This window comes from Lytechinus pictus, chromosome 12, assembly GCF_037042905.1.
Source record: "Lytechinus pictus isolate F3 Inbred chromosome 12, Lp3.0, whole genome shotgun sequence".
NCBI lineage: Eukaryota > Metazoa > Echinodermata > Echinoidea > Temnopleuroida > Toxopneustidae > Lytechinus > Lytechinus pictus.
In genome coordinates, this window is record NC_087256.1 from 29,284,013 (window position 1) to 29,309,562 (window position 25,550).

The following is a 25,550-nucleotide window of genomic DNA, read 5'->3' on the forward strand; positions in this document are numbered from 1 at the left end:
TTTTTTTATTATTACAAATAATTATTTGCATCCTCTTTCAGGTTCTAATTTAAATTTGTTGCTTTTACACTGTCTTGACTCATTTATCAAGTATGTATTCGCGTATCCCACTTTTTTGTTTACTTTTTCGTTTACTCTTTATTTATTCCACTACTCTTTCTTGTCGTATTGATATTTTATGGGACTCTCACTGCATATTCTTTGGAGCCTTCAACCAACAAGCTTTGCTTTTACTTTTAGCTCCCTCATATCCACATCTCTCATTTTCTTTCTTTGTCATTATTTTAGAACCAATTACAAGAATACATTCTAGTACTTTTTTCTATTGTTATATTATGTATACATTTCATATTTTTACGATGTTTATTTATGCTTATCTATGAAAACTCGTATTGTATAATATTATTGTTTGTATTGAATTGTTGATTTTTTGAAAATGTGAAATGTTGACGTGCATAAACCTTGAACCCTGAACTCCGATAATATTTTTGGGGGATTCCCTTATATTGACTTTCATTTAAAAAAAAGCTCATCTTGAAAAACAACAATAAATATTTAATCACCTCGCTGGTTCAAGTTCATATTCGAACTCCCATCAATAATAGGAGAGGGAAAAAGGCACTCAAGAAAATTCTATTTGTTCAAAATAAATTGGTCAATTTAAATCCTGTTCCGTTTTCAAACAAAACACAATTTAAAAAAGGAAATCTCCAGAAACATGACAAAGTTTCATCTATTCAAATCAATCAGGAAACTACTGACCGAGTTCAAAAGGCCTATATATATAGGCCCATTAGTGGGAGATTTTTTCTTATTTATTCATTTTAATTCTTTATTTTATTTAGATTTATAGATATGAATCAGATATAGGCATGCAGATAATGCGTATGGGCCTAACATAAAATATATGTATCATTAGGCTCATAAGTTATCACATATAGGCCTAATTACACATCTATTTGAAGTGACGTGTATAAAATCCTTGTTTCATTCCAATTAAATTATCCCTAAATTTTATACTCAAGGTAAATAATATTAGTAATCATCAAAATATGAATACGCCACATAAAAAAAAACAGTATTACGATCGATAATAGCCTAGAAGACATGCCAGGGGCCGCGGAACCGGGGGAGGGGCTTCACCCCAGAACAAAAAAAAAACTATCCCTATATCTCCACGTTGTTTGTACGTCGGTATTGATAAACATCGAAGTCTCATTTTCTGGCATTGATGATCCCTACGATTCGTTATAGAGCAAGATATTTTTTGTAAAACTTTTTCCCAAACACTTTGGGCCGGGACAATGATTACAATTAAATCTCGAAATGTTTATGGTGAACAGTGACAAACTCTTTTAATCATCTTTCAACATTTCTGTAAACGTCAGCTTATCTGCCTGCTCCATGATAAATCGTTGACGACCGAGGGGCTTTTATTTGCCGTCACCCTCAGCTAAAGGGAGAGAGAGGGGGAGAGAGAGAAGAAATCGAAGGAGAAGTGAGAGAGGAAAATGTAAAAGAGTATAAAGAAGAAAAAATTGATGCGTCGCAAAAAAGACAACGGAAGAGGAAAATAATGAAATGAAAAAAAAAAGATTAAGAGGAAGGAAAATAAAAGGAAGAAGACAAGACGAAAATGAGAGTTGGGGACCGACAAATACCTGTACCCTTCATTTAGAACAAAATAACTATTCAGCCTGCGCTTCGCGCCCGCATTGACCGTTTGTTTCATTATTCATGTCTTGTTTTCAAGTCATTCTCGGTCTGTAAGATAAAACATCATTACAGAAGTGCTTAAAATGTCTCGTTTTTTCTCTGAATCAGGGGCGGAAATCTCTCCCAAAAAGTAGGGGGGCAAGGGGCTAGAACATTTGACAAGCAAAAAAATTTTGTTCATGAATTCATATGACACTCGATCTCTTTTCGATCTCTTTTAAGACTTACTTTATTATTCATGTATTACAGTTATAATCTGCCCTATAGCTAACATAATGAGCATAATATTATAATAGGCTGATCAATCGAGCTGATTTCTCTTAGATAGTTGTACAAGCAAATATTACCACTATTCTTATTGAAGCGATGTTTCTTATGAGGTAGGCCTATACTGAATTATGACCTGAAATAAATTCAGACATTCCTACATTGTTTACACTTAATTTTCATCTCATATTGAATTCACGAGTTGAATTAGTAGAGTAATCAGGCATTACCATGGCAACATACCATTACCATGCATTCAAATGAACTTGTATCCATGCAGAACACTCTGTTGTTTTCGAAATTTAATTTAAATGAGTTGGTCGAACCTATGTAGATTTTGGCATTTTCATTGTCATTTTCCACCATTCATCTTTTCCCACCATAATGTTGATTTATGATGGCAATTCAATAAATGCCCCCAAAGGCGTACATGACCAAAGTTCATTGACCTTAAATTACCTTTGACCGTGGCATGACCTGAAACTCACTATAGGATTTTCACTGACTCCCTTCTAAGTTTCATGATAGCTATAGAAACCTGTAGGCCTATTTCAAACTTATGATTACATTTCACAAACTTATCCTGTTTTAAGATTTCAATGTTTACGACGCCGCCCGCGCGGCGCCGTCGGAAAAAGCGGCTCCCTGTCTCTGCAGGCAATTCTGCGGGAAAGATAAGCCGTTACCATGGCAATGGATCTTTTGCAAATACTTTGATGACTTGATAGGCCTATATCTAGAAATTGAATTTGGAAGGCTTAAGAATGATAGATTGGACCATTAAATTGACAGGGTAATATGCCATATATAGGCTCAATATGTTATTTTTTTAAAACATATTAATCAGTTGCCATGGCAACGGCGGAAGGAGGCATTTATGAAACTGGCAACAAGCGGATTCATGTTCAGCACCATCAAAGTAGAGGAAATGACACAAAAAAATCAGATTCTAAAGAAAAGTCTACTTGAAAAATTGTGACAATTCCGTTTAGGCCCTATACTCATACAGTGATTATCATACTACAATCAGGGTGAGCGGAGTTAGGGCAGGCTGCTATCTCAAGGTATGCCCTCGCTAATTCATTCACACAACAAATCCCGGCAACAAATATTCATTCTAGAAAATTTTTTCATGACGACATATCAGGACCTCCCGTACCTGCGACTCTCACATTTTCATTCATCATGTAAGAATATTACATTTTTCACTGTTTTTAGGAGTTTTTAAAGTGATTGAAAAAAAAACGTAATTTGGTGCAGTTGCGGTACAGTTGATCGAAGTTCAAACAGTTATCGGGTTACTTTACATTTAAAGCAGTATTTCACGATGATTTATTAAGGGATTGATTTTATTTTTCCACACTTCGTTTTTTCATGTAATGGTCTCCTCTTGGGTGCTTAATTATGCGAGTATACTAAACAATAAGGAATTTGGGACGAATTTAAAACGATAATCATAATAAGCAGCGTGCGCATCGCGCTTGTGAGGGTGAGCGAGAATTGGGCAGCGTACGGTACCTACTCGCCGTCAAAGAAAAGACTTCAATTTGTTTAATTCCTGATCCTCACCGCGACAGTAACTTTGACGCGACGGTACGTGATTAGGTGAGAGAGAGAGAGGTTGTGTTTCTTCTTTTTTTAGGTAAAATAAAGAATTTTAAAGAATGTTAAGTAGAAATAATCTTATTTTGTGTACTGGCGATTGGATTGTATGAAGATTCACAACCTCATTTGGGCAGGGTGTGAATTTAGAGCTATTGAAAATGGAGAGTGTAACTGTAATGACGTATCGCGATTCTCTCGCTTACGGATTGGGTAGTCTCAATTCGGTTCCGTGCCATACCTTCACGTGCGATTTCTTTTAGTCGCATATGAATGGGGTTTATCATGTTTCCGTGATATGAGTATCCGAATTGCATGAAAGTGAAATTGCTGACCATTTTGTGAGAGGTTGTTGGTTTGTATTTAACTTGCCGGAGATGCGGGAATTATGGCTCCCCTCGGCCTCAATATTTTTACTGCGATATTGTTTGACCACACCGCTCACTAAACATGCTAAATCAATTCTTGCGCACATTTTAAGACCAAATGCCCAGGGGCAGGGGCCTGTTTCACGACGAGAAGAGCGATACGTAGAAAACGTCCTTGGGGTTGGACCATCGTCATCGACCATGTTGAATTGACCATTCTTCCGAGATAGGAAGATTGGCGACAAAACTTATCAGCGCTTTCCGTTTCATGAAAGCAATTTTGTCTACCAAGTTCCTCCAAGTCCAAGCAAAATATGAAAATTGCTGCTAACATGTGCATGTCTAAGTACATGTACAGTAGAGGCGCACGGCTAATATTGGAGACTGTCTCCAATTATTATGTGGGAGATTATCTCCAAGTCCAAGAGTCCAATATCGGAGATTTCTGTAAAGAATTTTGGTATCCAATTTCAGAGACAGTCTCCAGTTTTGGAGATAAATTTCCTTTGTTTACATTTGCTGCAAAAGGATTACCTTGGCGGCAAATAAAAATGTGATAAGCAGATTCCTCATGAAAAATTACCCCTTTTCACTGTCTACTTTAAAAATTCACCGTCTACTTTTGTTTTGATAAGGATTTTTGTTGTCAATCACACACAAAACAAATGGGCTTCTGACCTCAGTGAGACAAAATTTTGGAAAAAATCATGTTTTTGTTGGTGTTGTTTCTTTTGTCCTTTTGCAAAGCAAGTCTCCAATGTGGGAGATTGTCTCCCCTATTGGAGAGAGTCTCCCATATTGGCCGTGCGCCTCTACTGATGTAGGTAAATAGTAGTAGTGCTTTGCAATAACAGAAAAATATGTGATTCTGTGAGTGTGAAATCAATCCGCAAGGCGCAATGGAAAAAATACTATTTAAGTAAAAATGACAACGATCATAAATGTTGATTCGTTGATTCGTATTTAAAGTTGATATTTTTATCGAAGTTTATATAAGAATATTTAAGAATATAAAAATTATAATATATGTTCAACATTTTAAAGTTGAGGAGTCGCGATTTAACATGACATAGCTAGGGGCCGATAACGGACTTTCCATAATCTTTTCTTTTATACATTACTTGAATGAACTTGTCTACATTTGTAATGATTGTGATGGATTTGTAAGCTATATTTTGTAGGCCTAATCTATATCTTAAATTCAATTAGCTATTTTGTTAGTCACTTAGTCCAGATTTTTTTTTTTCATTCATCATCTCAAGTTAGCACAAATCCAACAATTAATTTTCATTGATTAAAATTAATCTCAGCAAAAAAAGATAATTATAATGAAAATGAAATAAAAATAAATAAATGATTTAGCATGCTTAGTAACATCTTAGTTTTGTATCGTGTTTTTTTGCTGAACGTTATAAACATTTTTGTTACCATACATATTTTTGTCTTTTAAAAAATTTATTTTCATGTTTATCTAATGAGAAAGCATGAGGGGTCAGAGAGATTGCCGCCCATTTCGGTTTAATTGAAAAAAAAAACAGGAAAAGGGGTGGGGAAAGACGGAGGGAGAATAAAAGAAAACATATTAAAAAATCATTTGGGCCTATTACCTTGGAGAAGATAAAATGACATCCGTTTTTGGTCGTCTTGCCGTACCAGACGACCTGAAATTAATGACAACTAGCCCCCATATAAAAATAATTTGGCGCCATCCCAGATAAAATGCATCAGAGTGCAATCGAATAACCCCAAAAAAATGTTTAAAGGTGATATGTCAGTGTGGCTTGCCGACGATGGCGGGTGGTGTGCAAAGAAGATCATGCCTACCTAGGACATGTCTGGAGGTGTCTTTCCAAGGACCATTCTTCGTATCGCCCAAATAGGCTTTGTGAAATAGTTGAACGATATCTCGTTCTTACGTAGAGTGGTTCTACCAAAGAACATTTCATAAAACAGGCCCCAGGTTACAAAATTACGCAACATTTTAACTTAGCAGCTACTGAGCTGAGGTAGGATCTAGGTGCAAGTCGACCAAAAAATGCTAAGCCGCCCTGAGTACTAGTCATGCTAGTAAATGAAGTTTCGCACTGGCCAATTTCGAATTCGAGCAAATCTCCCCACGAGAAATTGTTTGAAATCAAATGTCATGGCAAGTCTCTCAGTCACCACTTTTCCAAATATCCCCACTGGGAACTGCTGTATTTCGGCTCCGATCTTGACGTTATCGTTTGAATTCTCAGACATTGCTTCCTTTGGCTTCGTCGTAATGTTGATATGGACTGAACTGAACTTAGCGACCAAAAGATTTGCCTGCAAAAACTCATGTCCTGTTTGTTCGCATTATTTTGGGCGCTAACGGGCGGGCAGCCAACTTCAGTCCATATCAAATTACGGCAAATGTCTGACCAAGAACTTGAACGGTCTGATAGTCCTTTTGGATGATATTGCACTCATCACTACCTCATCAACAGAGCTGCTGCAAATGTTAGTAGAGGTTGCCTTTAGCTATGCTCAACAATGGCACTACAGATTAAATCCTTCAAAATGTGCAGTGGTTGTACCAAACAAGACCAAACAAACAAGATCATCCTGGAAAGTCAGTGGTTCCATCATAGAGGAGAGAGATAGTCACCCACATCTTGGTGTCATCAAATCTAGAACAAGGTTTGATCCTACAGATAACATCATTGGAATGGGACTCTGTACCTTCTACTCTCTCTCTCTGGCACAGGTGCCTACACAGGTGGACTCATCCCCACTATTAAATTATATCCCAGCTATGGAAGACCTTTTGTATCCCTCTGTTGCAAGGCTCTACTGCATTCAAATTCACAAAATCTATGCTGCAGAAGCTCGACAAGACCCAGCCCACCTCTTTAAACAAATTCTTGGGGTGCCCAAGTCTGCCGCAGATGAGATTGTATTCCTGCTGACAAATCTCATGCCAGTTTCTTCACAGGTTGACCTCGACGGGCTACTGCTACTCAGGCAACTCATTGCTCTTGACCATGGTCGCTTTGAGTTCAGGAATTTTTTGCTGCTCTTAATGCTGGGACACCTACCATACGGGCATTACAAACCACATTGAAGAAGTATGACCTGCCAGATCTGCATAGTCTCATCTCCAGCCAACCATTATATCCCGACTGGAAGCGTATGTCTAAATACAAAGTGCTTCATGCTGTAAGACAACTCACTCTACAAGGAATCTGTTGTAAATCTTCACTCAGGCTCTGGATAGACAAGGTCCCACCTTCTGCTAACCTCCTATATCCTAAGAACTCCATATCACCTACAATTCATCTCACAATTATAGTTAGAGCCCAACTACTGTCCTGTAATTACCTAACTCAAAGCCGTCTATACACTTTGAATAAATCCTCTACTCGTATCTGCCCCTTATGCAACTTTGCGGATGAAACATTGGAGCATTTTGTCGGAGCTTGTCCAAATCTCAACCGTCAATGTCAGTCACTGTGCCTTCATGCATCAAAATCAGAAAATGGTGTGCTATATTTGACAAGGGTGTCAGGCATTGTCTGCACTTGTCCGCCATTGATTAGATGCATATGCGCATCATTGTACCGGTATAGTAAAATCCGACACAAGTTAGACAAGAAATGCACCATTGCGGGTGTCCATGCGGTGGGCCATACTAGAACTGCAAAATCATTTGATCAAATTCCTCTGTTAATTTTTTTTTCAGAGACTGTACATACTTCAGAAAAAATCCTTGGTGATAATTTGTAACATTTTGAATGATGCCCATACTTTGCCACTTTTGTATGATTAAAATAAGTATATTGCTATATTCATATTTCTTTGTTCCAAATAGCCTAAATGTATCCCCATAATCCTGACTCTATTCTGTCATAATCTAGTTTTGCCTTATCTTTTTGATGTACAGTGTAACAACACAACACCCAAAGTTTGTTTGATTATCATTGTATGTGTGAGAACCTCAATCTCACATAACTCTTTAAAGGACCACTTATCTTTGGAATACAGTACCTTATTCTTTTAAAACCTGTCAAACTCTCAATTCTTTTGATAATTCAATAACCTTTTAAGTTTGCATTCCAAATTTACTTCCTACGCTATTTTTAATGTAGGCCTACATTATGCATGTGTTAATGTTTTTTGTCTTTGTTACATTTTGTGTCTTTGGAATATTATCTATGCTGTAGATATAGGGGTCATTGTTTTATAAGACTTCTTGCTCTCTTGGTTTATTCATGTTTTTAATGCTAGACAAATTATGGACTGGTATAATATAGGAACTTCGTTTGTCAAGTCCATAAAAAAGCTTTGCCATCATCATCATCATTTTATTGTTATGATCACATGCAGTGCTCACGACAACACTTGAACCCCCAAGATGGCGGATCCTGGAATGATGATGGAATCCTCAGAGTCTGCTGGACCACGTCTAAACCTTGATGAACCTATGTTTGATCAGAACCTCTACACGGGTCGAGCGAAACACTTCTTCATGGTCACCAACCCTCTTAATGTCCTACTCTCCAGTGCGCAGTTAGATGAAGCCAAGAAACTAGTCCAGTTATACAGGTACATGAAAATTAAAGTGTTTATAAAATTATTTACATTTTTTATGTGTGATTTTCAAAACAAATTGTGCAAAACCTATATTATTTACCCAGGGGCCCTGGGAGTGATATTTTCACAGGGGGTGCTGGCTTAAGTTTGACTTAAGCAAAAAATAGATTTTAAAAAATGGAGATGATTTGGTTACAATAATGCTATTTAGCATACCTACCAGATTTCCAGGGGTGCTGCATATGGTAAATAATACACGCAGCACCCCCTGGTAAATCTTGGTGGTGCATCAGCAAACCCAGCACCCCTGCTTCCCAGGGCCAGGACCTTTACTCTAATAAAAGTTGATTTTTATCTTGTAAAAGATACATGTATGTCATCCCAAGTGATTAGACTTTGTAGGCAGAGTTGCTTGTGTAAAGTGGCAGCTGCCATATGTTTGGCGTACACCCCAACCCCCCCCCCCCCACCAAGCTGTTGAAAGCTGATGCTGTCACTCCTAACTAAGATATAAGACCCCTGTTACATCTGAAAGTTTCCTACCCGAGACCCGACCGAGTCCACTTGCAACCTTGACTGGATTATTGGTGGATTAGCTTCGCGAACGGACCGAGTCCGAAATGTGGTCTGTTTACATCACAGCGGTCATTCCCTCCCCTATCGGTATAGTTTCGAGCGGTATCCGATTGCTGACACCAAAGGGCGCTCTCGATCTAGGCTCTGAATAATTTGCGCGCGCTATTCAGCATATTGAAGCTGTTTACATTTCGTTACACTCGTCGGCTACTAGCTCACCATTTGGTTATGATCGGATAGCATACGTTAGTTGTTAGATTATGATCGACTTGAAAAGGATACGTTTAAAATGCTTCCTTCTTTCCACTAAAATCAAAGACTATCAACCACAATTCACATGTTGCATGCCGCAAAACATTCGAAGAACGACGGGGCTAGGTAGGGGATAGCGCGCGCTATGACGTAATTTGACAGCTGGCGAACGGACCGAGATAAGTTCGAAAGCTTGTGTGCGTTTACATCTACGAATCGGTGGACCGGGGCCGGCCCGATACCTACCCGAGACTACCTCTGGATGTGGTCTCGGGTAGGCTCGCTAAAAGGTGGCCCGAGGTAGGTTTGGGATGTTTACATCTGATTTCTTTCCGACCCGAGGTAGGGAATCTCTCAGATGTAACAGGGGTCTAATATGGTTGTGGTATATCATTATGATATGTTAAAGGTTGTTCAGCTCATGAAAAGGGAACATTATATGCAGCATAATTGTTACCACTTGTGTATTTGTTTTGAATAGGGAAGGCAAAGAGCCAGCAGGAACGTCAAATGATGAGGTCTGGACAGCGAAATATCGCTACGATTCTGCATTCCATCCCGACACGAAAGAGAAGATGATGCTGATTGGTCGAATGTCCGCCCAGGTCCCCATGAACATGTGCATTACAGGCTGTATGCTGACCTTCTACAGGTAAGAGGTTGGAAAGTCGGACGAAAGTCTTTTCTCTTTTCCATGACCTCTCTAAATTTTCCTTGTATCTCTCCTCTCTTTCCCACCCCTTTCTCTTCCTCCCTCTCTCTCTCCAAACCCTTCAAAATTTTTACTTTTCAAATGTACATGTATTTATGGTATGATTGACTCGGCTAATCAGCAAGGATTTACTGTCTTGATTCAGTTTTTCCTTGTTTATTTTCATTTTATTCATTTTCATTTTTTCTAGAACAACCCCTGCAGTATTATTTTGGCAATGGTTTAATCAGTCCTTCAATGCAGTAGTCAACTACACTAACAGAAGTGGAGATTCACCGATCCCAGTCTCGTAAGTTCAATAATTTCTTCAAAGGGTACTAACTAGTTATTGGTCAACTGCAATTATTTTTGTAAAATGGGCCCGATATTGTTGCTCCGATAGTGCAACGATTAAAAATAAATGGAAAATCTAAAGAGAGTTTGTATCCTTAGACAAATGGTGATGACCCTATATTTTCTCTTGCGATGGTTTGTAACCACTCGGTCTTCTGCTTGCAGATGGTCTAACCCAACTGGTCTACTACCAGATAGATCTAATTGCCATTTAGTCTAACTATCACTTGGTCTAGCTGTCATTCAATATAATTTTTTACTTTGTCTTATTATTTTACACTTTGTCAAATGAGAATTTGGTTCATAAACTTTGCACATTGGCTATAAACTGGTGTTAAACCAATTTGATATGGGTATAGCTTATCATTGGAAATTAGACAAAATGTTAAATGGGCTTAATGGCAATTAGACACAAAAATAGTTCATAGTTTTTTAGAGGAAAGGTATCTGTTTTGCCTCTTAATAACATTTATTATTACCTGTACGAAGTGTTTCTCCGTGGCAATCATTATCCATATTTTGCTTTCTCTGATTTCGCAGCGGTCAATATCGTGCCGTATTTTCTCTCTTCCGGGTTTTCCCATTGACTTTGTGTGTAAATTTAACAGCGGGCAATATTCGCGAAATCCGGTTGGAACCAGTTTGTGAAGAGACCGCAGTTGTAGCGCAGCGCGGCTCTATACAGCGCAGCGCATAGTGCGATGCATGCTATGCACATAGACCAATAACTATGTGTATGCGCAGTGTGTACCGGTATGTGACGTGAGAAAATGGCTACTTAAGAGATTCGCTCGTTATGGTGCTGACGATTTTGAAAATATAGTGACAAACAAAGATGCTGAAAATACAAAAAAGTCTACGAAACAGGTCGTTGCTGTAATCCGTGAATATCTGCTTTAAAAATCTCTTCTGGGCGATTTCGAGACACTGGATAAAGAGATCCTTGGAAAGATTTTGGGGAAATTTTATGTGCCAAATTTTATGTGTCAGATTTGGGGGAAATTTATCAACACAGATTTTGGGGAAATTTTTTGAATCAATTTACTATATAGGTAATAATAATAATATTAACTGGCATAGAATGAGACACAAACCTATTTCCTTCTCTGAATCCAATATTGCCCGCGCCTTCAGCTTGGACAATATTGGATTCACATCGGGCAATATAGGTTTGTATCTCATTCTATGCCAGTCAATATTATATAATTATAATATGTATATATTGAGCAGTGAATCATAATAGTACACTCTTCAGAATATTGCATTATGGGCAATGAACCTTTCCAGGTATAAGTAGTTGAGGACTTGAAAGGGGGGGGGGGCTATTAAGGCTACTTGTTTGTTTTATTTTGACGATATAGGCTTAGGGTTGTGATGTGGCATTTTCTATTCAAAATGTAATGATTAGCTTTAGATGAGGTAGCAGATTTTCCTTGCAAGCAGTGGTCATTGGAGCAGTTTTCATAAATCTTCAAAGTTGGATGCTGGAAGCATTGTGTTTTCAAGCCACACATGAACAGGTAAATTCTTTAGATTGGTAATGCAAATTATATTGAATATAATTTGAATTCCAATCTATTAATTTTGTAAGTAATATGATGGTTAGTGATTTATTACCGTACTCCCTTTTATGACTGTTCCTAACAATGATGCAATCTCTTTGTTTCAGGCAACTGGGGAAATCATATGTATTAGCCACCACAGGAGCCGTAGGAACAGCCATCGGTCTCAACATGTTAGTAAAGGTGAGCTTCTCTTATTTCATGTAGTTTGCTGCTTTGTTTTGATATAGGGATTCTAGCTATGATGGAAGTTGATCACTTCAGGGCCCATCTTACAAAGAGTTGCGATTGATCCGATCAAAAACTCAACTATATGGAAATCTATCAGTGCCATGATATTTTTCTTCAGGAAATTTGCACAATGTTCTTTGTAAACAAAGAAAAGCACTCTAAATTTAAAAGAAATTGAATAGAAATATGAATACACAACATATCTAGAAAATAGTGAGTGTGGATAAATTTGCATTTTAGATGTTGACGTTGCTGGCCATCCATATTTGTGATTGATCTGACTAATCGCAACTCTTTGTAAAACAGGGCCCAGAAGAACATTTCATTAACATTTGTCATCTGACAGGTTGTAAGGCGAGCGTTTCATGCACTGGCAGATCCAGGGGGGGGGCCATAGCTGTCCCGTGGCTCCCCCCCCTTTTTGAGAGGCACAATTATAATTTGTAATGTAAAAATGCCATTAAAACTGAAGTGTGCCCCCTTCCCTTTTGAAAGTGAAGAATTTAAATTAAAAAAAATCATTTTTTTTTTCTTGGACGAAATACCCTTAATTTGGGGATTTTTTTTTTTTTTTTTTTTTTTTTGCTTGTCGAATTTTTCCTCAGGAAAATTTCTCCTCCCTTTTGTAAAATCCTGGTTCCATGAAAGGACTTTTCAGGTGTATTTTCCAACAAAATTGCAAGATCTGTTTATCTGATAGTAACCATAGTAATAGTCAGACATCTTTGCCTCTCAGCAAATAAAAACCTTTTTTTTTTCCTTCATATTCTTCTGATATACGACAAGAAGAACTTACAATTATCATTTCCATCTTGACCACAGCCTCTGTTTGTCTTTAAAATCAATCTTGCTGTTTTATTACTTTCTAGTCAGCCCCAGCCATCATTGGTAGGATGGTCCCATTTGCTGCAGTGGCAGCGGCAAACTGCATCAATATACCCATGATGAGGAGCGCAGAACTCTCTAATGGTATCCCGGTCTTTGACGAGAATGGCAATCGGGTGGGGAACTCAAAGAAAGCAGCAAAGAGTGCCATCACGCAGGTCGTAATATCAAGAATCTGCATGGCCATGCCAGGCATGCGTAAGCAGCTATTCCTTCTGATTTCCGACTGCGTCATCAGCTTGTATTAAACTATGAGCATTTACGATTCTTTTCAGTCCAATTCAATTTATTTCCATTAAAAATATCGCATTATGATAATTCAAGAATGTGTACATATTCAATGTACAAGCAAATGTAAACCATATTGTGAAGATTGTAACTAGTCTTTCACAATTTATTAATATATTTATAACGATAGATGTGTACATGTGTTAACCATTAGAAATAATTTAAAGGGAAAAGGAGGGAAGTTATAAAGCCCCCAAAATGAGTTTCTCAAGATACTTACTCCTAAAATGAGTTTAACAAAATAATTGACATAATAGAGATATCATTAGTTATATTTTAATATTTATTATGCCCATTCTCAAGACTAAAATAATAATCCTCACGTATTCATGATAATGCAACCATATGGTTAATTCCCATTGTGAATTCCCATTTCAACATCAATTTGAGAAATTATCTTTCAAAGTACATTTTGTTAATGAAATGCAGAAATAAGCAAAACCAACATAATGTGTTCAGGGCCCTTTAAAATGAAAGTTAGCAAGATTCCAAGAAATGAAAGAACAATTTTGATTGGTTCCTGGGCAGTATTTTGAAATAAATGTGTATGCAACAATTAGTTTGATTGGTCGTTGCTATTTCTTGTATGATTTCAAAGCTTTTGTTTCACAGAGCCCTGGTATCTTTGAATATTCTCATTATTTCTTTATTTTTCTTTTCTGTTTGCCAGTTATACCTCCATTCATTATGAATCAACTCGACAAGGGAACATTTCTCAAGCGCTACCCATACCTCAATGCCCCTATACAAGTATCATTGGTCGGCCTCATGTAAGTGATATATGTACTACACATTCAAGTAGTGTAAGGTTGGTAATTTAAACAGGGGCGGATCCAGTATTTTCCATATGGAGGGCACATTTTACCGAGGAAAATTTGACAAGCAAAAAAACATGTTTTTCACCCAAAATTTAAGGTCATTTCGTCCACGGAAAAGTCCTTGCTTTTAAAAGGGGAGGGGAGGGGCACACTTGTGTTAAAACGGCAAATTCAAATTACAAATTTTGATTATCCCTCTCAACAGGGGGGGGGGGTAGGGCCCTGTCTTACAAAGAGTTGCGATTGATCCAATCAATCACAACTATAGAAAGCCAGCAAAGTCAACATATAAAATGCATGTTTATTTTTTTTTAATTTAAGATATGAATGTATATCCATGAATTCATCTATTTCTTGACAATTTAGTATGATCTTCTTTGTTTACAAAGGACATTTTGCAAATTTCCTGTAGAAAAAATTATGACACTGATGGATTTCCATACATTTATGATCGATTGGATCAATCATAAGTCTTTGTAAGACGGGCCCCAGATGTGCTCCCCCCCTGGATCCGCCAGTGATTTAACAGACAGTTGATACTACATTATGTCATTCAGACCCTTGAGTCCAAGTACGAATGTGTATATACCAGTACATTTCTAGAAATGAAGAGTACAAGTAGTCTTTGGGTATTTGTGTAGTGGCATGAATGTGTAAACTCTATGGTTGTGTTTTTTCATCATTTTTTTTATTGATTGCTTTGTTCAGGTGTTGTGTTAAAATGAGATCAAAGGTTTTTTGGGCAGTAATAAGAATTAGTTGCTAGTGTTTAGTATTTCACTCAGCATCCCCTCCCCCTCCCCCCCCCAAAAAAAAAGGAATTCATAAATTTTAATACCAACAATTTCATTCATGTAGGTTTCATGGAAAATACTGGGTTCTATATCCCTTGTTTGAAGATTGTTGCATTGAGTGTTCACACAATCATACAATGACTCATTCTAGGAACAAGCTTAAACTATTCAGTCTAGAACATCAATAGTACCATTCTCCCTCAGGCTGTTGGCCCTCGGGAGATTTGATGTTCCTATGATGTGAATATTTTTAGCCAGATCCTCGAGCATTGTGGTATATTTTTTATATGTTTTCCCCCAAAGAAATAACTACTGCACAGATGTATATGGCAGACAAGAATAAATTTCACTCAAAGATATCATTTTCAGCCACCAAATTACTGCAATATTTATGTTACCCAACAGGCAAAAAAAAAATTTATTTTATTTTTTAGGGCTACTTTTCACAACTTACTGCCTAAATCTGCAACATTGGATATAATTTATAACATTACAATGAACGGGGATTTTCCCTGAATCCCCATGTATTGTTTTCCTTTGAATTCCTTGTAACCCTACAACCTGTACCATCGGTATATTTCTGGTCATCTTGAAATTGAGGAGGGAGGAGTATTATAGCCCCCCCCCCCCACCTTCCATTCTTGAATATGGGATTACTTTGATGAAGAAATTCATACGAAATTTTGTAATAAATTCTGTGTTTGTCTTTGTTTCTGTCTAGGCTATTGTTTGCAACGCCACTATGCTGTGCTCTGTTCCCACAGAAAAGGTATGAATTTCATTGGTTTGCTTCTCATTCTTTTTTCCTAATTTTAGCAGCATGCTATTTAAATTTGAAGGAGTATGTCAGGATGAAAATATTATGATTTGAACCGATAAAGAAAAATCAGACAAACAAAATGCTGAAAATCTAATAAAAATCGGTCAAGGAATAACAGAGTTGTGAAATTTTAAAGATCTACATTATTTCAGTGTAAGTTTCATGCATATCTTCATGATTATTCAATGAGCAAATTGATGATATCTTATTCCCACTTGTTCCTTTGTATTTTATGACATGAAACAATCAAAGTCTAGATTTCTGTGGTTGTTACCATAATAGCACACTTACATCAATTGTAGGTCTTTATGAAATGGGCTCTTGCTGTGGGAAAACTGAAATCAATAAAAATATTAAAGTAATATTAAGCTTTGAAGTTCTTTTTAAGGAAGAGTATTGTCATAAAAATGTCGGTAGGGATTGCTTCTCAAATGCCTTCACATTTTAGCTACATGTATGGTCTAGTAGAGCTAAAATATTTATGCCAAAATTTAGTATATTGTCTCATTAATATGCATCTCTAAGGGTAGTGCATGTGACTCTCAGAAGACTGTAGACAATTTATCATTGTGATGATTTCCAAATATTAAGAGCATGCACTCATACTTTGGGATCCTGTTCCCAACATTTTCCACTCAAGTTGAGGCAGTTTCTTCCTTAGTGCAAGATGAAAACCATGGTTCCATTTCACAAACCTTAACCCTTTCCACGCGTACTTCGCACCAATGCACACTCGGTGCCGTGCGAACTTCGCATTTTACACTCAACAAACAATGCATTGTTTCCCTCCCTGAAAATAATTCAGTACAGATGGGTTAATGGTCCAGCGCACAAAGAGTTGATAACAGATGATCATAGAGCAAATGGTTGTGATTGATTGTATCAACTACGAGTTACATTCAGTCATTTAAATCAATCATATAATCAGTCGCTTACATGTACAGGAATAATTTTGCTTTACAAATTTGATTAGCATTTTTGGCCATAAGAGAAAAGCTCTCAACTATTAAAGTACAGTCCTATGTAAAAACATGCTATACAAAAGACTTTATGCATAGCAGTCTTTAAAAAATGTGGAGCAAATTGCGATGCGATACCAGGAAAATAATTCCCTGGCGTATGTGACCAAGTACTGAATTGTATCTTTCAGGGTTAATACTTGTAAGATAGTTTCACAGAAGGTTCTTAAAATTTCAAGTGAAATATTGTCTTGCCCATTGAACTTAACTTTTTCTTTCCTTTCGGAAACTATCATAGATTGTCAAAAAAGGGCGAATTTTTTGTTACCTCGTATGATTTAATTGAAAGAGGTACTATCAGTGTGATTTTACTAATCTTGATCCTCAATTGCTGCTACACATATGTATTCAGGGTCTTGTTACATCAACAGATGTAATTGATATTTTCTATTGATTGTAACTTTTTGTACATGGTCTGCCATAGACTTAGAGTTGCACTGAATTAAAAACAATGGATCTATAGCATATATATACTGTATATTCCATACTACAGGGCCTAATGCAAATTTACCAGAAAGGTTGCTCTTAGAAACACCCTTTTTTCATTTGAATATTATCACTAAAGTTCTATTACAGAAAGTGAGTGAAAGTATAACATGAATTGTGTGATATACGGTATGAGCAAAAAAAAACTTGACACCTCACAAGTCCCCAGTTTAAGGGGGAAAAATGTCATGAACACATAATCATTATATATGGCTGGAAAGATTATCTTTTCCCAAATAATTTTATACCATATTTATGTTGTATGTCTTCACACTTGGATAATCAATAGGTATTCTTTGCAGTGATGTAAATTTTGATTTGCGCCAAAAGTAAGGCATGACTGCAGTGAATGAATCCACATGACGAAAAACCTCAATTTGAGAACACTATACCCCAGTTTTTCTCAATGAATTCTCTTCTCCAAGTACGAAAACCCTACTGCCCCAGGCATGCAATGTAAGTATCAAAACACCTGTTTCTTGACCTCGGTCCGAAGATAACACAACAGCCCGAGTGCAGTCCGGGAAAACATGTCGCCATTTTTTATTCACTTACTTTCCTTATTTCGAGGTTGATTTTCTTCGTTCGAAATTGAAAATGGGCTAGCATTGAATTTCTGAATACAATATGCCTTTGAAAACGTGATTAAATATCGAATACAATAATTTAATTCCGAAGGTCCTTCTACAGGCAGAGAAGACTTACGTAATAGCACAGCTGTTGTTTATCATTTCGTCCTTGGCTCAACGCTCATAATCTGGCCTGTGGGGATTACCTGGCCAAGCGGGGTTGATCAGGCGGGTGTTTCATAAAGCTGTTCGTAAGTTAAGAGGGACTGGTGATCCTGTCTTGCGGTAAATGGTACAAACCATTGGCGATGATCACCAGTCGTTGTTAAAGTCGCTCTTAACTTACGAACAGCTTTATGAAACGACCCCCAGGGCTTGGAAATGATTTTTTAGATTTCAAATGCAAAATGGGGTCTAATACCGCAGTTTGCAATCTGAACTGCGGTATTTCTGCAAATGGGGGTCTGACGTAATGCAGATGCCAATGAGTTAGTAAACATAATTTGCAAATCCCTTTTTCGATAAAATTAACTTTAGAAATGACATTAAATAGTGTTTATTAAATAATTATAATGTGAATTATTGAAAAGTTGTTTTGAAATGGAGTTTAATGCAACCCTTGTAGGATTATAACATTGACATCTGGATTCATTCATTGCAGTCATGCCTTACTTTGGTGCATATCACAATTTACATCACTGCAAAGAGCCAAAGAATACCTCCTGATCATCCAGGCATTTAAACATACCACATACCTACATTGGCTGCCTGTCAACCAGAGAATAGCCTATAAACTTGGGGTCCTCGTATTTAAAGCGCTTAACGATAAATCTCCACCCTACATATCAGAGCTCTTATCTCAGCATAGACCATCACGCAGTCTCAGATCAGCAGATCAAGCATTGCTGACAGAATCTCTCAGCCACACAACTTGGGGTGACAGAGCCTTCTACATCTCTGGACCAAAGCTGTGGAATAGCCTTCCCCAATTCATCAGGAGAGCAGAGACCCAATAAACTTTTGAGTCTTACCTGAAGACTTTTCTGTTCCCCACTCCAACATTATTGCAAGAATAACTCAATTGTAGCATTACTAGGACAGTACTTGAACTGAATGATGATCCTAAGCACTGTTTGAAGACATTGAAATTTGTGAGATATTTCCTATTTTTGAGCAAGCGCCATGAGCGCCCAGCTGAGGCGGATACCGGCGCTATACAAGAACCCATCATCATCATCATCATCATAAATATGGTATCAAATTATTTGGGAGAACATACTTTTTCAGGCCATATATAATACATGTAATTATGTGTTCATGACATAGTTTTTCCTGAAATTGGGGATTTGTGAGGTGTCAAGTTTTTTTTTTTACTCACACGGTAGAAATATGAAAAGGGCCTATGCATTATATGTTATTAGAAAATTGATAAACTTGTGCCCTCTCTCTGCACATTACTCTCTTCAGCTCATTGCCTGTGAGGAGTCTTGAAGAGGATATACAGGCAAATATACAGAAGCGCGGTGGCGGTATAGACAGGGTATACTTCAACAAGGGACTCTAAACGCTGTAGGTGTTGCCAATTTGCTTGTATGCCGTGCTCAGGGGAAAGCCACCGATCCAGTGCTGGTCTACATTGGTTCTATTTATCGCTGCTGGTGCTTGGGTTGAAGTATAGGGAAATAGGTTGGCCATAGATGTTACGAAAATAAAATTGTCAGGATTTATTTATTTTTTATTAATCCATATATATATTTATAATGCATTTATTCCACCGAAGAATGGACAAACCCTAGACATGATGAGTAGTACGTACCATACATCATAATAACAATTCAGTAAATGCGCTTTCTTTATTTCATGGCTTACATATCATCCTGACATACAGGAAAGTCCAAAATGTCTCCATATTTCACAGGCTATACATGTAGCACTGAAACTTGTTTAAGCAAGTAAATTTAGCAATTATAATTTCTTTCATTTTTCATGATTAGTTTTATGTATTATCAATGGCAGTAGGTAAAAGCTTTCTTCCAGCAACCTAATAAATAAGGGTGATCTGTAAGTACCTTGTGCTTTGCAATATATGTATTAAGGACCTAGGTGTATACTTTCTAAATGCTGCCTGCTTTGTCCAGTCAAAGCCAGTAATCCATGTTATTGGCCCAAATAATTTGCAGTGGTGGTTTTGATTCCATGGTTTATGCAGAAATTGTGTGTAAAGTTATTTAAGGCACATCATTGAGAAAGGTAAAAAAATATTCATGCTTGTGTTGAAGGACACTAAAATAAAGATTTTATTTGGGATCCATAGTTTGTTTAAATCAGTTTTAAAGAAAAATATTGTCTGTGATATTTGCAATAATATATAGTTACAGTGATTTTCCATTTCAAACAATTGTCTATTCTGTTGTGAAACCTTTAATTCCATTTCAGACACGCGTAAACTGGAAAGTCCATTTTATCACAGAATATGTACGGAACACAGCAAAAAACAGGAACTCTGTTTTGCAAAGGTATTTTGACATGAAAAAAAGTAAAGAACCAAAATGGAAAACGGATAAATTGAAAATCACTGTCCCTGCTCCAAAGCAATAGGAACAAGACTGAATTTACATTACAGCTCTGTTCAACAAAATTGTGCATAACTATTTATCCTTCTCAATGTATGTACCAAGTAGTGCAAAATCAAAACCACCACTGTAAATTAAGTTCATTATGTTGCAATGTATTCTGTGGCCAGCTATCAGCATGATGTATTGTTATGAATCAATTTACATATTTTCACAGTACTGTAAGTAGATATAGCTTCTTTGTGCCTGTCTTTTGGACTTGTAGTTGTAAAAACTGTAAAATACACATCCAATGCATGTATTTTAAAATCTTGTCGAGTAAGCACAAGTGAAATAATCATTGTCCACAAAGTACATTGTTGTGTACTGTGTGCCATTTTATATGAAATAATCAAACATCACTACAAGTATTGACACTGCTTACCGTAAATACTTGGATTGAAATGAGTTTCAAGAAAAATTTTAAAAAACCCCAAAACAGCTGCTTTGAAAATGATGCAAAGGCTGAATTATTATAGAGCACTTTATAATTGTTTTGTATGCTCTGAAAAAAATTGTGACACTCTTAAATCTTGCCATTGTGATCATGTCATCAGTAAAACTAATATTGCTATGGGAGTACACACATGAATATGTTGCATATGTGGGATATGTCTAGGTCAAGGTGGAAACAATTTTAACATTTTTTATGAACTGAAAACAGGTTTTACAATGCAAATTATTCAATGATTAGATTTCCAGCCATTCATTTTCATGCAGTTGTTTTTATATCATTTTAACAGAACCCCCCCCCCCTCTCCCATCTGTTTAATCATAATTTCCTTGATGATGATTATTAGAGTTGCCTTTGGAGCATTTTCACATTTGAAATATTATCAATGACTAGGAGTGGCGATTTATAAATATTTCTGAAATCTAGGAATGTAAATAAGTGGTAAGTATACTAGTAGTTGAAAATGTTTGCTCCGACTCCTAAAGCATTTCTACAAGAAATTTCAAGCTCAATTTGATTGCTCGTCTTGGCAACCCAAGTATTTAAAAAAAAATAAATAATGCACTTTTCAACTGATGATCTTTTTAGATGCTCTGCCCAGCTGCCATATGAGTCATACATGTACATGTATATGTTTCTTATAGATTGAATTTTAAGATGTACTGTAAAGTGTGTGATATTCAAATTGCTGTTTTGAGTGTAAAATTTCAATTTTCTGCTTTAAAGTGTAAAACGTTGGTGCTGTATAAAACAGTCATTTCGGGGCTCCATTACACAGAGTTTATAGTTAATCATACATAGTTGATTTGTAAGATTGATTGCATATGATAATCAATGCAATTAATCATCAAATTCAACCATATGATCAATTGTGACTCTTTATGTTAAATGGCCCTGATGAATATTGCTGGAGTGGATATGTTTTTATTATGTATAATTATGAAAAATTATCCTATGCAGTTAATAATGCAATAATTTAGATATCTCATTATGAATCTTGAATATAAACTTTAATTTTAAATTGAAGCTGTATATTGGATGAGCCAATGAAATGCCATGTTTTGTTATAGCAATGTTTAGAAAACAGGCCCAGATTTCAGCTTAGTAATGAATATCCACTTGCAAAACATTTAGAGTGAACATATTTTATGTGAATATTCCAGTAAGCAAATTGGATTTGCACTGAGTTTAGTGAATCATGAAATCTTGTCATCTGCTGTGATTGATATGTTAATGTTATTCTTATTTTAATGACATGTTTTTACTTTTGTTGTGCTTTGAGTGCAGTTCATTTGTTTTACGAGGTGGGTGATATTAATCATTAAGAGGTATATATTTCAATATGTTTTGTGTATTCAACTGGATTGACTTTTAAAACTATTTGACCTGCAGCTGTAATAAGTAATAGCGCTGACCTGTGTTATTTTGCTTGTCAGAAGACTTTGCGTTTGAAGTTTTCTGCTAACTAAGTTCCCTAAACTCAACATTATTTTGTTGAAATTCCTGATATTTTTGTCATCAGAAATGTTACTAGTATTGAAAATTTGAAATGTATGTCTTTCTCAGGCAGTGATGTAGTCCATTTTAAGTTTCTGTTAACTAAGTTCCCTAACTCAACATTGCTTTGTTGAAATTCCTGATATTTTTGTCGTCAGAAATGTTACTAGTATTTAAAATTTGAAATGTTTGTCTTTCTCAGGCAGTGATGTAGTCCATTTTAAAGGTTTCATCTTCTTTTATTCTTATCTGTAGCTCTTATTTTACTCCTGATTTTAAACAGCATTCATCCAATTATTTGAATTAGTATTGATCATAAGCACAAAATTATACGTAAGTAAAATGTTATCTTTAAAATGTTATCTTTATTTCATGGTGTAAATGATATTTATGTACATTTAATTTAACTATTTTTAAGGTTTGTCCAGATGCATAGCAATTTCAACCTTTACTTTACCCTGGTTTCAGGGAAAATATTATGATGGGATGTGAGAATGATAATCGTGAAACTTCAGAGTATATATTTATGATGATATTTGTCATTAAGATAAAGACTCTCCGAAATGAAATGTTGTGTTATGGCTACTTACTAAAGTGTTACTTTCCCTTGGGTTTTCAAGATTTTGATGCAGAATGGTGGGTTTGATATGGTTTAGCAAAGGATCATTTTCCCCATGTACAGGGGTGAATGAAAATAAATGCGCCCAAACTAACATTTATGAATTGAAGATTGTTGTACGTCGTATGAAAGGGTGTTCATCCCAAACAATTTTGGTATCAGTTTATGTATAGTTTGTCTCCATACTAGAATGTACAGAGGACATTTTAAGAGAGTTAAAAAATGGACTGGTGGCAGAGTTCTGTCCATGAAAAAGCTTCCATTCTTTGAAGAAACCGTTGATGACTCCCTTTCTGCTTTTGAGTTGGTGTATGATGATGATATTTTTATGCCAAATTCAAAGTGAATTTATCATTATGCAATTTCATATACATTACAAAACATCCCTCCTATAATAATGATAATATAAAAAAATCATATATTCTGCAGCTCCTACTTTATTCTGCTGCGCATGACAAAATAAATGATACATATTGTAGAGTAAGTTCTAAAAAAGATAAGTCTTAAGATGTGTTTTTTATATACTAACTGTGGGTGATTCCCTTAGACCGTGGGAGTATGTTAATTATCAAAGTGAATCATCTAGATAAGCATGAGTATTCATGTTGACAGTGGGGTTTTTTAATATGCTTTTGTTATGGAGCATTGTAGCTCAGTGGATTAGTCTCCGGACTTTGAAGCCAAGGGTCATGAATTCGATTCCCAACCATGGCATAATTTCCTTCTGCAAGAAATTGATCCACATTGTGCTTCACTCAACCCAGGTGAGGTAAATCAATACCTGGCAGGATGAATTTCTTGAATGCACCAAGTGCCTTTAGCAGCTGGAACACTACAACTGGGTAATATATAGTGTACTGCAACTGAATAGGCAACTAGATAATGGCACCAAATAAATGCTGCAATATTATCCCATTTAAAGATTGACAAAGGGCAGGGGCCGCGGAACGGTTTTCAAAGTGAGGGGGGCGCTGACCATGCAAAAAATCACAATCATATGGTCATTTTTTAGTTTTCGTACACGGTCTTGGAAATTGGAAATAAGTGGGGGGCTGAACAAAGGGCAGGGGCCGCGGAACGGTTTTCAAAGTGAGGGGGGCGCTGACCATGCAAAAAATCACAATCATATGGTCATTTTTGAGTTTTCGTACACGGTCTTGGAAATTGGAAATAAGTGGGGGGCTGAACCCCCTCTTACCCCCCCCCCCCCCCCCCCCCCGCTTCCGCGGCCCCTGAAGGGTTCAGTCATGTTTTGAGGAGGAAGAGGATGATGCATGGTGGCATTACTGGTGGGTGATTGAATGGAATCACATGTGTGGTTGTTGGGTGTAGTAAACAAATAATTGCATATTACCGAGGGAGTTATCCAGTATTATCCACGCGTTGGTACCTTTCAGATGGACTATGGGTAAGAGCGGGTGGATCATTAAAGGGAGTGAACTGAGTGTGGTCTCTCATTGACTGTGTGTTATAAATTCATAGTCTTAAAACATACGTTTTCAGATATCTACTACTACAGAGAATAAATTGACCTGAAATTGTATTTGTATAGAGAAACTAAAATGTTTTGAGAGGAAAAGTAATTTTTTTTCTACTTATTAATATAATTATTGTGGTATAAATGTATACAGTACATAATTAACATGTTATCATTCAAATGGGTCCATATGAAACGACTACACTAGCATATGGGTCAGGAAACTGGCCAGGTATGAATAGTTGAGGACTCGAGATGGCGCTATTGGTTCGTATCTGCTTCGAATTTCCTCTTCATCGTCTACACCTTTCATCTCATCATCATCATCTCAATCATCCTCACATACTATCTTCATCACCATCCTGCAATTCAGAAAAGGACATTTTGCACTAAGCCTCACACTAGAGTGGAAGGGGTTCCAAATAACAAAAGAAATGTTTTCATGCATGATGGTTTGAATATTAACTGTTGGATTTCATCATTCAATATCAGTTTCATACATATCTTCTGATTTACTTTACATCTTACAATGGTTTAAATAAATTTCCTGGTATATTTTATATACGCAATCAATTTATTCAGGAATATGGGCCTATACTGACGAATAGTGGCTCCCTTATCTCCCGTCAAAAGCCATTCATCATTCAAATAAGCTATTTTTGTGCTTAATTATCTTTGATTTTATTCATTAACTGAATGGTGATCTTCAATGAAACCTTAAATTTAAAACCCTGCATGAGATATTTTAGGTAATTAAACTTGCCCATATATAACCGGCCTCACCCTGATTATTTGTTTATTCACACATATATTTTATATAATTTACTCAATTATTTCCCATTTCATGACGAAAACCTTTCATTTGAAAACACTATACCCCAGATTCCCTCAATCAATTCTCTTCTCCAAGTACGACAAACCAGAACTGCCCCAAGCAAGCAATTTAAATATCAAAACACCTGTTTCTGGTCCGAAGATAACACAACAGCCCGAGCAAAGCATGCCGTCATTTTAATTCACTTACTTTCCTTATTTCGAA

The 25,550-nt window shown here is 36.5% G+C and overlaps 1 protein-coding gene across 3 annotated transcripts; it reads left to right on the forward strand.

The window, feature by feature from the left end:
* The first annotated feature begins 3,474 nt into the window (after nt 1-3,474).
* Nucleotides 3,475-22,984, forward strand: LOC129272767 (sideroflexin-1-like). 3 transcript variants are annotated; one of them, XM_064107463.1, is made up of 9 exons: nt 3,475-3,625; nt 8,301-8,519; nt 9,817-9,987; nt 10,238-10,336; nt 12,050-12,125; nt 13,043-13,256; nt 14,017-14,116; nt 15,680-15,727; nt 19,320-22,984. In XM_064107463.1, the coding sequence occupies exons 2-9, from the start codon at nt 8,329-8,331 to the stop codon at nt 19,414-19,416; spliced, it is 996 nt and encodes a 331-aa protein (XP_063963533.1). In that variant the 5' UTR covers nt 3,475-3,625; nt 8,301-8,328; the 3' UTR covers nt 19,417-22,984. The 3 variants fall into 3 exon arrangements, with proteins under 3 accessions (XP_063963533.1, XP_063963535.1, XP_063963534.1); XM_064107465.1 differs by having other exon boundaries at nt 3,544-3,576; XM_064107464.1 differs by having other exon boundaries at nt 3,549-3,588.
* The last annotated feature ends 2,566 nt before the right edge of the window (nt 22,985-25,550 follow it).